This window comes from Myotis brandtii, unplaced genomic scaffold (genome assembly GCF_000412655.1).
Source record: "Myotis brandtii unplaced genomic scaffold, ASM41265v1 scaffold521, whole genome shotgun sequence".
Lineage (NCBI taxonomy): Eukaryota > Metazoa > Chordata > Mammalia > Chiroptera > Vespertilionidae > Myotis > Myotis brandtii.
The window spans coordinates 252,325-267,883 of record NW_005369870.1 but is presented as its reverse complement, the minus strand read 5'-3'; the positions used below and the strand labels follow the sequence as shown (position 1 = coordinate 267,883).

At 38.0% G+C, this 15,559-nt stretch overlaps 1 protein-coding gene across 1 annotated transcript in view; it reads right to left on the bottom strand.

Moving 5' to 3' along the window:
* Nucleotides 1-120: 120 nt before the first annotated feature.
* MYEF2 (myelin expression factor 2) overlaps nucleotides 121-15,559 on the bottom strand; it is a 36,469-nt gene continuing 21,030 nt past the window's right edge. The window contains 8 exon segments of the mRNA XM_014548787.1: nucleotides 121-534; nucleotides 8,137-8,188; nucleotides 8,268-8,476; nucleotides 10,234-10,305; nucleotides 10,605-10,703; nucleotides 11,564-11,632; nucleotides 11,910-11,960; nucleotides 13,924-14,025. Of these exon segments, the coding sequence (XP_014404273.1) occupies nucleotides 371-534; nucleotides 8,137-8,188; nucleotides 8,268-8,476; nucleotides 10,234-10,305; nucleotides 10,605-10,703; nucleotides 11,564-11,632; nucleotides 11,910-11,960; nucleotides 13,924-14,025 (818 nt within the window). The 3' untranslated portion in view covers nucleotides 121-370.

Genomic DNA, 15,559 nt, shown 5'->3' with positions numbered 1-15,559 from the left:
ATTACATATAGATAACAGAAGTTTTGAAAAAAAACATCTGTTTTAACTTACAATAAATAAGCTGATAAAAGCTGGAGAAACTTGAACAAACCCCACAATGTAGTACTGAAAATAACATGGAAATGGCTTATTTCATTAAAAAACAGTATAACCATTCATTTAAACTGAATGACCAGATTTGCTGTCTTTAAAAACCCAAACTTGAGATAACAAAAATCACAGTATATTTAACACTATACTGTTAAAAGCTGGTGGGAGTTTTAAAAGTTCATTTTTACAACGTTTGTAAGCATACAGTATTACTTAAAAATGACTTTTACTAGGAGATTCAGCAAAACAGATGTAAGAATGTTCCAACCGTGGTTTGAAATTATGCATTACGATCCAAGCGAACATCAATTTCTCTACCACTGATTTTTATGCCATTCATTATTCTGCAGGCTTTCTCAGCGGATTCTGGGGAGTCAAATCTGACTGTTCCACAGCCTTTTGACTTTCCATTCTCCATTTTTATTTCTGCAAACATTACATGACCTGTATAAGAAAAATTATAGAATTACTCGCCAAGTTAAAACAGGTTCCATATTTAACTACACAGGTTTGAAATTTTTCAGTGCCAATGAAGTGATATGTAACTTGACTAGAAACATTAACATTAATGATTTTAAAATAACATAAGCATTATTCACATCACTTTATATTCTGAATATAATGGAACTCACATAAAGTAATAAATATCTATAGGTTAGAATATGCAAAATTGGACTAAAAATAAATTTGCTTAGGATTTAATATTTTATTAAAATAAAAAAATATTTTTATGTTAAATCCTTAGTTTCAGAAGTAAAATCTAGCACAAAATGCCACCAAGTCACTATGCCCAATGACAAACCACAAATTTATTTATTTTTTAAAAATATATTTTTATTGATTTCAGAAAGGGAGAGGGAGAGATAGAAACATCAATGAGAAGAGAGAATCATTGAACAGCCTCCTGCAGCAGGACCCCTACTGGGGATTGAGCCCACAATCTGGGCATGTGTCCTGACCAGGAATCAAACAGTGACCTCCTAGTTCATAGGTTGATGCTCAACCACTGAGCCATGCCAGCTGGGCGACAAACCACAAATTTAAACAAAACTATTTAGACAAAATTATTCCTTTCTGCCCAATCTCCTTTCCCTTACCCTTTACCCTCCATTTCAACTTTTTGATCCCTGAAAATAATAGCAACTGCCCAGAAATTTAATTTTTACCAGGTCACGAAGGGCCCCGCTAATTCTGCTTTTCAACCACAGTGGCAAAGTCATTTACTCAGTATCACATTCTGAACTCCAAGCGTAAGAATGGCACCAAATATATATAGAAATAGGCATAGAAGAGACACTGCAGATTTAAATCAATAAAGGTAAAAACAGTTATGGTAAGAGCACAAAGAAGAACCTCAGAGGAGTTTCCAGAAAGAGGAAGAAAACTAGACAATTATTCCATACAGTTAGTGTCATTGCTGACTCTAGAGACTGGAATTTGAAGTAAATTATAATTTATCAAAATACAAAGTGGCCATAAAGATCTATCATCCAAACCAGAACACTAGAGAGTATATAACACATGTAAAGTGAGACTATCCCCAAGCAACCTGGGATGTATGATCGCTCGATCCACAAAGATTTAAGTGTGATGTGTGTGACTACTTACCATAATATTTCCCTACCCTTGAATACTGTAGTTGCCAGATCACTATGGGCTAGTTTTAGTCTGGCAACAAAATCAGAGCCAGGCATATTTAGTTCAGATTTAGTTCTGTTAAGGGCGAAGGAGGAGGGAGGTAAAAGCAAAGGGCTTAGCAAAAAATTTCAGCTCTTTTCAGGCAATGGGAACAACTTTTAATCTCAATGCACCAGTAAGGTGTTTTCTTCCCCTTCTTTTTAAATATTGATCTGATTGATTCTTTTCTGCAACATCCTGGAGTACTTTCCTACTGTTTTTTCATCCACCCTCGCCCCCCCCACAATAACTTTATTTTTTAAAACTGAGAGTCAATTACTCATTCACTCAAAACTAACTAAATGTCCACGTTAATAAATGTCATGTTGAGCCAAAACCATGATTTTATAAACCAGAGCAGGAAGTCTTTAACTGTGTTCTGAAAGTTATAAAACAGACTAAACCTTAGAGAAGTTATAATGGTTAAAATAGACCCAAACAATATTTACTCTATAAATGGTTAAAAATATACACACATGAAAATATACACACAGAGAGAGAAATCCCATTTTCTAATTAACATAGTAAAATGAAACTGGAAAATTTATTTTTAAAAACTTTAACATAGATACAAAGCAATTTCCAGAGTCCTCTTAATATCTTGAATGCTGGGAACTTGAAGAAAGCGACTTTAATTAAAGAAGTATACCTTGGTAAATGGCAGCACTTTACATTGATTTTAAAGAGAACTACTTAAAACAAAAAATTTTATTTTTTATGTTAAATCTTCAGATTAATTTTCTAAGGCTTTTACAATTAATTAAGTTTTCATCATTCTAACTTTACCTAAAAATGTAGGGTTTTTCTTAATATAAGTATCCCACCATAGGTTTATTAGCAATAGTAAGGTTCACTCAAGCAAGAAATGTTTAAAACTTCAAAGGAAAATATATAATTATCTCTTGCAAAATCTATCTCAATCTTTCAGGACAAGTTTTGCTTCCCCCTCCCCTTTAATTTATGTCTTGGTTTAGTGATCATCACTCAGATCCCCAAACTGCTGACTTCATATAATCGGTCTCTTAGCAAAAATACTTGAAACTTGGTTTAGAGATTAGTTAGATACCCAAACTGCTGACCTCACATGGTCTCTTAGCTAAGGTACTTGACATTCAGGCTATATAGAAAGTGGCCTATAGATACTTGTTTCACAGATAGACTGTTCCATAAATCCCAGTAGGCACAGAACTATAAGGAACTGTCTGCTAAGTTTCTTCTTAATCCCATAAAAACATTAATTGAGGTATTTTCTTGTCTTAAGATAAATATTTAAGGAGAAAAAAAAATGAGTTTCAAATAACTGATTAAAATTAGACCTCTCTGACTTTTACATTCTCTGAGGACTTCCTTTAGTAACTTAAATATCTACAAATATCTTGTATGATTCCAAGAAAAACAAAAACAGGACTATTTTAGCAAATGTATAGGACAAAATAGTATGCAATGAGAAATTGGGATCACAGAATAATCAAATGTATTGCTGTTACATTTTTACTAGTTATAAAAATGACTTATCCTTCAGTAAAAGAAAACTTTCTACTTCATTTAACCTAGCCTATTAATTTCTTGTGGTGTATAATTTGGGAAATGCTTATGTAAAAGCATATTTAAAAGTAGACCAAATTAAGCTAAATACATAAATACATGATTCAATGAAATCTATGTCTAAAGCAAAGCTGTAACATAACCACAGGAGAAAAAAATGTAAAATCAGATATTCTACAAGAAATAATTATGACGCCCTAACCGGTTTGGCTCAGTGGATAGAGCGTCAGCCTGCGAACTCAAGGGTCCCAGGTTCGATTCCTGTCAGGGACATGTACCTTGGTTGCAGGCACATCCCCAGTGGGGAGTGTGCAGGAGGCAGCTGATGATGTTTCTCTCTCATCGATGTTTCTAACTCTCTATTCCTCTCCCTTCCTCTCTGTAAAAAAATCAATAAAAAATATATTTTTTTTAAAAAAAGAATTATGACATAAGATATCCAAAAAACCTCAAAGTTTTTAGTGTTTCTTTACAAATAAATGCCTATATCCCAATAAATGTTCCTCATATATTATTTTTACTGTTGAGTTCTTCTAGAGTCAAAGTCCACAATTCATGCTTGAAGCATGTGCTTTTAGTAAATAAAATCTATCAAGTCCCCATTTCCTATGCAATTAATAACCATACTCAGGTAGAAAACTACATAATAGAAATCTGTGGGGAAAAAGCTATATTTGTTTACATAGTTTATAACAGTATTAACTAAGAACGGGCACTGCAGTTCTAAAATGCTATGGCCCTGCATCAAACTAAGCCAGAAGGCCAGAGTACAGTTAAAAGGGTATAGACAAAAACAGAGCAAACTTAAGACTATGCCCATTTGACTTCATTAGCACAACCTGAACTAATAATGGAGTCCAACTCTGAATGGGTCAGTTAATTTATTTAAAATGTCACTGAGGAATTATATAAGGCAGGATAAAAGAGACCTATTTTACTATACTGTTATTACTTTTTTTTTATATATTTGGGAATATGTGAACACCTTTTTTCCTGAAATATAAAGGCTGAGAAAACGTTGTATTGAGGGTAATATAACCCAAAGTACAACATTTCTTAAACTTTGTAATTGCTCCATCAAGGACAATTAACCACTATAGAAATGTAATAAGCAGAGGGCCTGCTAGTGTGCCATTTACTAACAGATAATGTCTGGGGGAGATACATGGAGTACCACTAGATGCTTACTAGGAAGCAACCAGGAGAATATACTTATGTGCCTTGGGCACAGTAGGGGGGAAAAAACATACCTGCCTTTTACTGCAACAGTCTATTGCTGGCTTGAAGCAGGTTACAAAGAAACTTCCCAAAGTAAAAAAGAAAAGCTCTTAAGATTTAAAAACAAAGTGATGTAGCAGGAAAATGGATGGTTCAGTTCATACAAGCCAGGTAATTTCCACAGTTGTTGATAGATGGACACTTAATTCTGTATTACTATAAAACTTAGTTTTGTTCCCATCAATGCAATTCAAGATTAAAAACAGAAAGATGTTAGGAAATTATTTAAGTATGGTATTATCTTAATATAAATCTAAAAGTCAGGTTTTACAATTAGAATTGAGAAGAAAAATAAAAACCATTGCTCTCATGATATAACTATAGACTAATCAAAAGGGACAGAAGAATAGAGCTAAAATAACAAAGTAAAGAATAATAATTTAACTGGTTTTTTTATTGCCAAAAATGCTGTACAAATTTTATAAATGTAGATTTGGGTACTAATTTTTCCTTTCAGAAAATGTGTTTTAATTGCTGATGTCTTTTGGTCAAAACAATACCACTTCAGGTAGAAGCCCACCAAAAAAACTTTAAGTTTGCTTTAAGCTTTGCTCATACCTGACATCAAAGGAAATCTGCCTAAATAGGATAAAGAACAGTCAACTCAATATTGGTCACATTTTGATTGTTATTTGTTTGCTCCATTTTGTTCTTTATCTTGTTTAATTTTTACTTTTTAAAAAAATATTTTTTATTGATTTCAGAGAGGAAGGCAGAGGGACAGAAACATCAATGATGGGAGAGAATCACTGATAGGCTGCCTCCTGCACACCCCGTACTGAGGATTGAGCCTGTAACCTGGGCATGTGCCCTTAAATGGAATTGAACCCGGAACCCTTCAGTCCCCAGGCCTGTGCTCTATCCACTGAGCCAAACCAGCTAGGGCTCATTTCTATTTCTTTAAATAATGTCATATCTCACTTGGAGATTGTTTTTTCTCACTCAAATTACAACAGAGATTATCTATACCTACTGTCATTGCTCCTCATTTGATATACTTCAGTTAAGGCCCTAGCATGTTCATTCCTCTGTAATCTATAAGACTCATGGCCAGATGTTGCTTACTCATTCTGATAGGTCTTCTTACTCCTGCAAAGACTACCAGCACCTCAAAACAACTTCATAAGTCTGCCTTCTGTTAGTAGGGACTATTTACTAGTTGACTCATTTCCAACAATTTTTCTTTATTAAAAAAAAAGTTTAGTTTCTCTTCTTTAAATATTTTTAAAAGATGATCAGAAAGGAAGCCTAAAGTACATCTTAAATGGACTAGAACTGAATGTTCTTTGAAGGTGAACATAATTCATTATTTTGTTTGCCTTTTCAAATACTAATTACAACAAACTGCCAAAAATATAGTATTAGTAGATTTGATAAATGAGTAACTAAATAGACAAAGATTTGCTCAGAATATTTAACTAACTTAAAAACATTTAATAAACTCTTACTATATGTATTGAGGCAATGAAAGGTACCAGGAAAAAAAAGAGAGTTCTAGCCTTCAAAAGCCTCTGCCTAGGAGGGAAGAGAACATGTGAACAGATTATCACAGTAGAGTTAGGTATAAAGTACTCTGAAAACATCCTACAATAATAAAAGGCTAATATGCAAATAGACTAAACGCAGAACCACCAAACAACTGGTCGCTATGACATGCGCTGACCACCAAGGGGCAGAGCGTGGAACATGGTAGGCATGGGCCGTAGCGGGATGGTGGAGCAGGTGAGTGGGGGCGCCAGACCAAGGCAGGGCGCCAGTTGCTGTCATCGGAGCGAGCCTCTGGTGGTTACTGAAAATTCTTTGCTCCCGAGTGCCATGGTCCTTCCTGGCGATTGCACCTGCTGCCAGCACCAGCCCCGCTCGCACCCACTGCTGGCAGCAAAGCTGCTATTTGCACCCGCTGCCGGCACCAGCCCTGATCGCTCGGTGCCATCAGTGGGTGCAAGTGGCGGCTGCTGGCCCCGATCACCCCTCAGGGCTTCTCCACCCATCCCTGCTCCTGAGCAGCGATCGGGCCGGCAATCGCCTCTCACACCTGCTACCAGCGCCAGTGCCGGAGCAGCTGCTCACACCCACTGCTGGTGCTGGTCCCAATCGCTCAGCGCCGTTAGCAGGTGCTAGCCGCGGTTGCCATCCCCAATCGTCCCTGAGGGCTTCTCCACTTCCCCCTGCTTCTGAGGGGTGATTGGGGCAACAGCCACCGCTTGCACTCACTGCTGGCGCTGGCCCCAATCGCTCCACACACCAGGCGGGGGTGTGGAGGATGGGCCAAGACCTACCCCTGTGCCCACCGCAGCCTCACGGCCCCACAGTTTCTTTCAAGGTGCACAAATTCGTGCACTGGATCCCTAGTAATAGATTCCACAATGAGCAGTTTGTTCATAAATGATCTATCACTTTGTGGTAAGTGGCTACACAGGCTACTTTCGTGGGAGAACATTAAACTCATCCCCTTTAAGATCTCAAAAAATTATATATTCCAAATACTCTATTAACTTTTCATTAACTCTCAAAGGCTGAATGTACCATGGTTAGCCCCTTTTCATCATTATATGCCAACTGTATAGCTTACTATTGTGATTACAGTCTCTAGGACACCACCCAATAACAGAAAAATACTAGCAAGAAAATCTGTTACTTTGTTCTACTCACACTAATTCTCTAATCACACACACACACAGAAGGCCCTCTTTTAAAAGTACTAAACCATGTAATCTACAGACCTAATGAACATATTAAGTTGCATAGGTAGTATCATTATATCCAAGAACAGTTTATAAAAGAATTAGAAAGGCCACCAGAATATACCTATGTCTAGGACAGTGTTGGCGAACCTTTTGAGCTCGGCATGTCAGCATTTTGAAAAATCCTAACTTAACTCTGGTGCCGTGTCACATATAGAAATTTTTTTATATTTGCAACCATAGTAAAACAAAGATTTATATTTTTGATATTTATTTTACATATTTAAATGCCATTTAACAAAGAAAAGTCAACCAAAAAAATGAGTCCGCGTGTCACCTCTGACACGCGTGTCATAGGTTCGCCATCACTGGTCTAGGAGATCCAGACAGTGGGTTCTGTGTTATTAGCTAAGTAGGCAATAAGTTTTATAGAATGGGTCATCTATTAATAATTCCATATCATTTAAATGTCACAGCATTTCATTGGGTCATGCTGACATTGTACTGTGACATACTATAAATAAGAAAACAAATATACCATTCATTAGTATTTCCCCAATAAAAAATCTTTTTAAATGTGAACAATCATGATATAGCAACCTTTTAATAATCAGGTATTAAATCAAGCATTTTCTTTATCCACAGGAGACAATGACAAGTTCTACTCTAAATCATGTTATTTAGTAGTAATTTGTACTCTAAGTCAGAGTAAAGCAAAATTATTTATTTATTTGAAGTGAAATTAGATTACCCAGGAGTAAGTATCTGGACAAGTAAAGGTCTAAACACAGTCTTTAAAAGTTTAAAATCACTTTTTCCTCCATAATCACTACCAACATACTGCAGTCATTGGCATACTTACCACACTGACTGAATTTTTCTTTTAGTTTCTGCCAAGTCAAGTCAAAAGGCAGCTAGAATGAAAAAAGGTATTAGTAACAGATATACAAGGCACAAAATAATTTTAAGTATCCTTTATATTTAGTTGCTTACATTTCTGACAAATATCTGGTTGCCTTTGGAGCCTATTCTGTCTCTCATTCCGCTTCCCATGGGACCTGATAGGAATCCTCGATCCATATCGATGCTTCTTTCCAGTATTGCTCCTATACCTGGTCCCATTCTATCAAAGCTGGAGCTCATCCGATCCAGTCCCATCCCCATTCCTCCAGTCACACTGTTCATGCCACCCATTCCACCACCTGGATTTTCAGGAAGGGATGAGAGGATTTGGAAGTTTGGTGTTTTTATTTTAAAATCAGAAGGAGAAGGAAGAGGAAGAAAGAGAAGAAGAGGGAAAGAATCATTTTTGAGAAAGAAAGGAAGAGAAAAATTAATTTGTTTATGTAATTAGATAATATGTAAGCATTAAAATTATTTCATACACACAATTTAACAATATTCCAAGGAACAGAATTTAATTTGGTATACATTTGGTTAGTTGAATGTTAATGGCTAATTGAATTTGTTAATTTTAGCCAGTACATAATACATTATATACATATACTTCTATAAGTTACTGAATACTCTGATCATAAAGTTCATCAAATATGTTATATAGTTTTTCTACCAATTACTTTATCCATTAATGTTATAGTATTTATCCTCATTTTTATTTTCTAATAATGCACCAAGCTTAAAAATTGCTAGAACAAAAATAAATGGGGCAAATTCAAATCATTCAACTCCAACACACCAACTGTTGCTCTCATCATACTCTCCTACATAATATTATTTCCCTAGCTTCCCTTTCACCTCAGTTTCACATACAATTTCTTTCTGAATCAATTCAATTTTCAATAACCATGGAAACATATAACTTTTAATCCAATGTTATACAAAACTTGAGGTAGCAACAAAAAAATGAAATCATACCCTTTTAGCCAGAACTTGAGAATTTAGCTCAGAGCACATATGTACTTCATTCTAGGTGTTGAGTCCTCTTTAAATATCCTAGTCCTACTCATTCTCAAAACTTATCCTTTTTTCTCATACCTAAAATCCGCATACATAGAAATTCTAAAAATTAACATCACCCTCAAATTGTCTTTTGGTGGGTAACAAATATAAAATTAGCGAAAAAGTATAAACACTGAGGTGAAAACCAGAAGGTAGGGAAGTTAGCATTAATAGGAAAGTGGCCAGGGCTGAAAAGATGATGAAAAGAAGGAATAACATGAGAAGCAAAGGACAATGGAAATAGGTATCTTCTGCTGACAGGATTTATGAACTCACTTAGAACAGTTCAAATAGACTATGTTTCCTATTGGTGATTTTTCAAACAATTAAAGGAAGTCAATAAGGTACGGAGAGCTCATAGAGACACGATTCAATAAGCAACAGAAGTCAAAAACTAAGCTATGTGTTAAGCCTTAAGGCATAAAATGTTGTAGTGGAAACAGATGGAAGAGATTCAGCACTCCCCAGTGTTTCAACTACTCTTGATTCTACCACAGGAAAGGTTTAAGAGGAGAGGAAATATGCATCTCTTTCAACCTTATCCCTCAACTTCAGGTCTCTCTCTAGAAGAGTTATATGTGGGGAAATTCACCTGTGTCTTCCAAAAGACAAAGGTATTCGCAGGTGAAATAAACTAGAAACCAATAGCAATTGTAGAGAATAAGCAAGGGAACTAAGTTGGTGCAAAGGTAAAAGTTGTTTTTGACACATGGTTAGAGAAATCCCCAGATTTCTTAGTTGGAAAGGAGATTCTTGGGTTGTCTTATGGTTAACACATACTTTGGTGTTAGTTTAGAAATATCAAAGAAGTAAAATTCGAAGTTATTTAGAAATTTCAGTGATCAAACAGAAAAGCTCAGTAAGTATCAAAGTTTCTCTAAATTATAATAAGACATTAACATATAAGAACAAAGTATTACTATACTACAATAACTACTCTTGCAGTCATTTGCAAGCATACAAATATTACTGAATAAATTCTAGTAAAATTTAAACCTACTTATTCCAGATCCTACTGGACCCATGTTAGAAGCTCCTATTCTTCCTGCAAACCCTCCAATCATTGCACTGCCTAAACAAGGATGGAAAGATAACACACTAATTAATTTAAATAATCATACTTCAAAAGTCCCAAGGTACTATGCTCTCAGAAGATGTACAGTAACTGAAAAGTACAGTCTTCTAGAAATAGGGTTCAAATGTGTAAGACAGTGAAAAAGAGAGCTAGTACATTAAAATCCATAAAGTGTTTTTCTTCTAGTAATAAACTGTGTGAAATATTATAAATTTCCAATTTTTCACACGAAAAGGAGAAACATACTTTAAAAAAATAGAACCTGCGTAAAGAAAAGAAGTATGCAGCCAGCCTACCAAGTCTACCAAAGGAATCTCCAAAGCCTCGATTTATTCCAATATCACCACGTCCAAAATCTCTCTCCACGCTACTAGTCATTGCACCACGGTATAGCTCTGAAAAAATCATGCAACAAATTAACCCCTTTTCAAGTATATCAATAAACAGTAATTCATTGAAACTAAAGTGACAGCAAAAGTGACAAATACAAAAAAGGTCTGTGATGTACCCAACTTACCTCACATGCTACATATATCTCATTTCACTGTGCCTGTCCCTATTACCAATGCCCACAAATGCCCTCTGAAGACATCTATAGTACCCACCCCTAAGTATGGGGGGCACATCTATGTATATAAAAGCCTAAGCGACCGTTAGGAGAGAACGACCGGAATGACTGGAATGACTAGTTGACCAGTTGCTATGATGCACACTGACCACCAGGGGGCAGATGCTCAACGCAGGAGCTGCCCCCTGGTGGTCAGTGCACTCCCATGGGGGAGTGCCACTCAGCCAGAAGCCGAGTTCACAGCTGGTGAGCGCACCTGCAGTGGTGGGAGCCTCTCCTGACTCCGCAGTAGCACTACCAAGCGGCGGCAGCAGGTGCAGCAAGCTGGGATGAGTGCGAGCAGCACAGCATATGGCCCTGGTTCTGGCTCCTCCCTGGCCACCTGCTGCTTGGCGCACTGCTACATCCCTGAGCGGATGTCCGACGGCCGGTTTATGCCCAATCCCCACTGGCCTGCGGGGATCAAGCCTAAACTGGCAGTCGGACACCTATCTTGCAATCTGGAACCCTTTGGGGGCCTAAACCAGCAGGCAGACATCCCCCAAGGGGTCCTGGATTGCAAGAGGGTGCAGGCCAGGCTGAGAGACACCCCAGCAGTGCATGAATTTCGTGCACCGGAACTCTACTTTTTAAATATTAAGTTAAACAAAATGTAGCATATAAAACCCACTACATACATTTACCTACCTCCCATCCGGCCAACTCCTCCAAATCCTCCCATGCTATTCATTGCTTCCAGACCACCAAACCCAATTCCTATGGAATAAAGATTAATTTTGAGATGTGGCTATCAGTTGTCTAGCTAAAAGATGCATTTGTAAAGTTAAGTCTCACCAGTAAGCTCTTCATCTACTCTACCTTGTGCACATCACCTTCTATATCCCTTAAGTATGTACCAGGCTCAATTTTCTGCTATTTTTAGAAAGTGAGCCAACAATAAACCATGACTTTTTTCCCTTGGAATTCTCAATACAGTTCCTTATTTACTAAAAATGGTGATGGGTACATACAAAAAACAGGTACTTATACATACCTCCTCCAATTCTATTCATTCCTCCAAAACCTGGACCATCCATTCCCATACCTCAAATAAAATACACAGTATGTACTTCAGTAATCTTATTTTTATGACTAAAGAATGACATAATGTAATAAAATAAAATAGATACCACTGGTTTAGTCACAATGGAACACTAAGAGAAGCAGCAGGACATAGGTGGGATGGTTTAAAGTGCTATACCACAGCAGATGTCTAGTCATGAGTCTTCAAAAAGGCTTCTTTGAATATTTATTAGAAAAGAAAACAAAATTCACTGGTCACATGCATGTTCACTTAGAAAATATCTAGGACTAGATTTTTATTTTTTATTTTTGCAGAGCAGACAAAAGATATCACTATCACTGATTTTTCCCCCCCCAGACAAACAAAGAAGTATCACTATAGCAGATTTAGACATCAGGTCAGAATCCTCTACACATGATAGCTAAGGGAGCAATAAGAAATTAAAGAATAAAAATAGTATGTGTTTAAGACGTTGGAAGATCTAACAGTAAGGAAGAAAATCTCCATCTGTTTGGATCAAAATGATTAGCATAACTATTCCCACAATTTAAAGTGTAGCTATAGCATCTCAAAAAAAAAAAAAGGGAATCTGATCACACTTATTAGTCTATCAATTAAAATAGCAGTTCTCAAAGTATGGTCTGGGGACCATGGAGGGCCCAATAGGTCAAAACTATTTCACTCATACTAAGATACTATTTGACTGTTATACTCTCATTCTCTCATGAGTATAATGTGGAATTTTCCAAAAACTACATGATATATGATAGTGTAACAAACTAAATGCGGAAAATACAAATAGCATCATTGTCTTGCATTAAGCCCAACATTAAAGAGATGTACAAAAAGGTAAAACAATGCCACTCTTCTAATTCTTTTGTGTTGGAAAATGTAATTTATTTTCCTAAAATGTATATTTATGGCCCTGGCCAGTGTGGCTTAGTTGGTTGGGTGTTGTTCCATGCACCAAGGGGTTACTGGTTCAACTCCTAGTCAGGGCACATGCCCAGGTTGTGGGTTCAATACCAAGTAGGGGGCATGGAGGAAGCAGTTGATCAATGTTTCCCTCTAGCATCAATGGTTCCTCTTCCTCTCTCCCTCTCCCTTCCTCTCTCTCTAAAAATCAACTTTAAAAATCTTTTTTAAAAAGTGTATTTATGCCCTAACCAGTTTGGCTCAGCAGATAGAGTGTCGGCCTGCGGACTCAAGGGTCCCAGGTTCAATTCCAGTCAAGGGCATGTACCTTGGTTGTGGGCACATCCCCAGTGGGGAGTGTGCAGGAAGCAGCTGATCGATGTTTCTCTCTCATCGATGTTTCTAACTCTCTCTCCCTCCCCCTTCCTCTCTGTAAAAAATCAATAAAATATATATATTTTTAAAAAGTATATTTATGATAAAATAATGGATTTATTATTTTTAAATGAATTTATAAATGTTTTAATTTCTAATATAGTAAATATTAATATAACCATATAACTAAAAGTACTTTGGAGCCCTCAACAAATTTTAAGAGTATAAAAGAGTTCTAAAACCAAAAAGTTTAAAAACCAATTTTCAAAAATAAACTGTAAGTTAGTTCAGGTGAAGAGCTGAATGCTATGTAAAAAGCTACCTACCCAACTGAATATGCAAATTTAAATTGCTTATTATATAGTAGACTTTCAGCCATTCCACATATAATGTATATCTATGATATGCAAGGCTCTATGTTGAATATTCACCTTCTGCCTTAAAACCATTTCAAAACTCCACAGTGCTAAAAGACCAGCTACAGTACAGCTGGGCTCAGAGAAAACCTCCTGACATTTGCCCATCCTCTTTCATGTTCTCTGCTCCCCAAAGTTTCATCCCTTTTTTAAACTGAAGTGACATCCTAAATATCAACTATAAATGCAGTCTTTAAACATTACTACAAACTAGTAAATGTGAGTTTAATGACCTAGCAAATGTGTAATTTAAAAAGAAATAAAGTTAGAGTACTGACCAGTTGGACCTAAATTTCCCATTACACCACCTATGTTCAACTGGCTGGCACTAATAGGCTGTCCACCTGGACCAAGTCCCATTCCAATGCCTCCAAGACCACCTGAAACACAAATATAATAATATTACCAATCCAGCTATGATTATCTAACTGGCACTACAATTTTTTCAAGAGCTATAAGCCTGTAAATTTAAATGTAGTATCCCTAAAACTTCACAAATTTGTAAATAAGACCACTGGTTCTTGTTTTCACTGGAATGCAGCACAGTGAACCCTCACTATAATCCTATCTAATAAAAGAGTAATATGCAAATTAACCATCACTCCGTCACTCCATCACAGAGATGGCAATGGCCATGGAGCTGGAGCAAGCAGGAGGGTTGGGTTGCCCCAGGTGATGGAGGAAGCCAAGCTTCCCGCCTGCCCTGGCCAGCACTGGGCTCCACTCAAGGCTACTAAGTTTCAATTACAGAAGATAAATAAATCCCAGATACCTGCTTTAGCTGGCGGTGGCCTCTGCTCAAGGAGGGACTGGGAGCCTAGATTACCAGGGGCAACCCAGGATTCCAGCCGACCTGGTCTCCGCTCAAGGCTACAAAGTTTCAATTATAAAGATAAATAAATCCCAGAAAAAAAGAAAAAAAAGAAAAAAAAGGAGAGGCTGGGGATTGGGTCACCGGGGGGCGTGACCAGCCTGAAAATGGCCCTCAGCCCTTCACCCAGGCTGGCCAGGCACCCCAGCGGGACCCCCCCCCCACCCTGAAGGGGCTGTGGCCAGCCTGAAAACGGCCCACAAAAAAACAATATAAAGTATAAATGTAGCCCTAACTGGTTTGGCTCAGTGGATAGAGCGTCGGCCTGCGGACTGAAGGGTCCCAGGTTCGATTCCGGTCAAGGGCATGTACTTTAGTTGCAGGCACATACCCAGTAGGGGGTGTGCGAGAGGCAGTTGATCGATGTTTCTCTCTCATTGATGTTTCTAACTCTCTATCCCTCTCCCTTCCTCTCTGTAAAATATCAATAAAATATATTTTTTTAAAAAAAGGTATAAATGTAATAGAGCAGCGGTTTTCAACCTGTGGATCGCAACCCTCACCCAGGCTGGCCAGGCACCCCAGCAGGACCCCCACCCTGATCTGGGACACCCTTCAGGGCAAACCAGCTGGCCCCCACCCATGCACCAGGCCTCTATCCTATATAATAAAAGGGTAATATGCAAATTGATCCTAACAGCAAAACGACTGGGAATGACTGGTCACTATGACACACACTGACCACCAGGGGACAGACGCTCAATGCAGGAGCTGCCCTCTGGTGGTCAGTGCGCTCCCACAGGGGGAGCTCTGCTCAGCCACAAGCCAGGCTGACGGCTGCCAGCACAGCGGTGGTGGCGGGAGCCTCTCCCGCCTCCTCAGCAACACTAAGGAAGTCCAACTGCAGCTTAGGCCTGCTCCCCGCTGGCAAGTGGACATCCCCCGAGGGCTCCCGGGCTGCCAGAGGGATGTCTGACTGCCAGCTTAGGCCCGATCCCCCCAGGGAGCGGGCCTAAGCCAGCAGGTGGACATCCCCAGAGGGGTCCCAGACTGCGAGAGGGCACAGGCCGGGCTGAGGGACCCCCCCCAACTGAATAAATTTT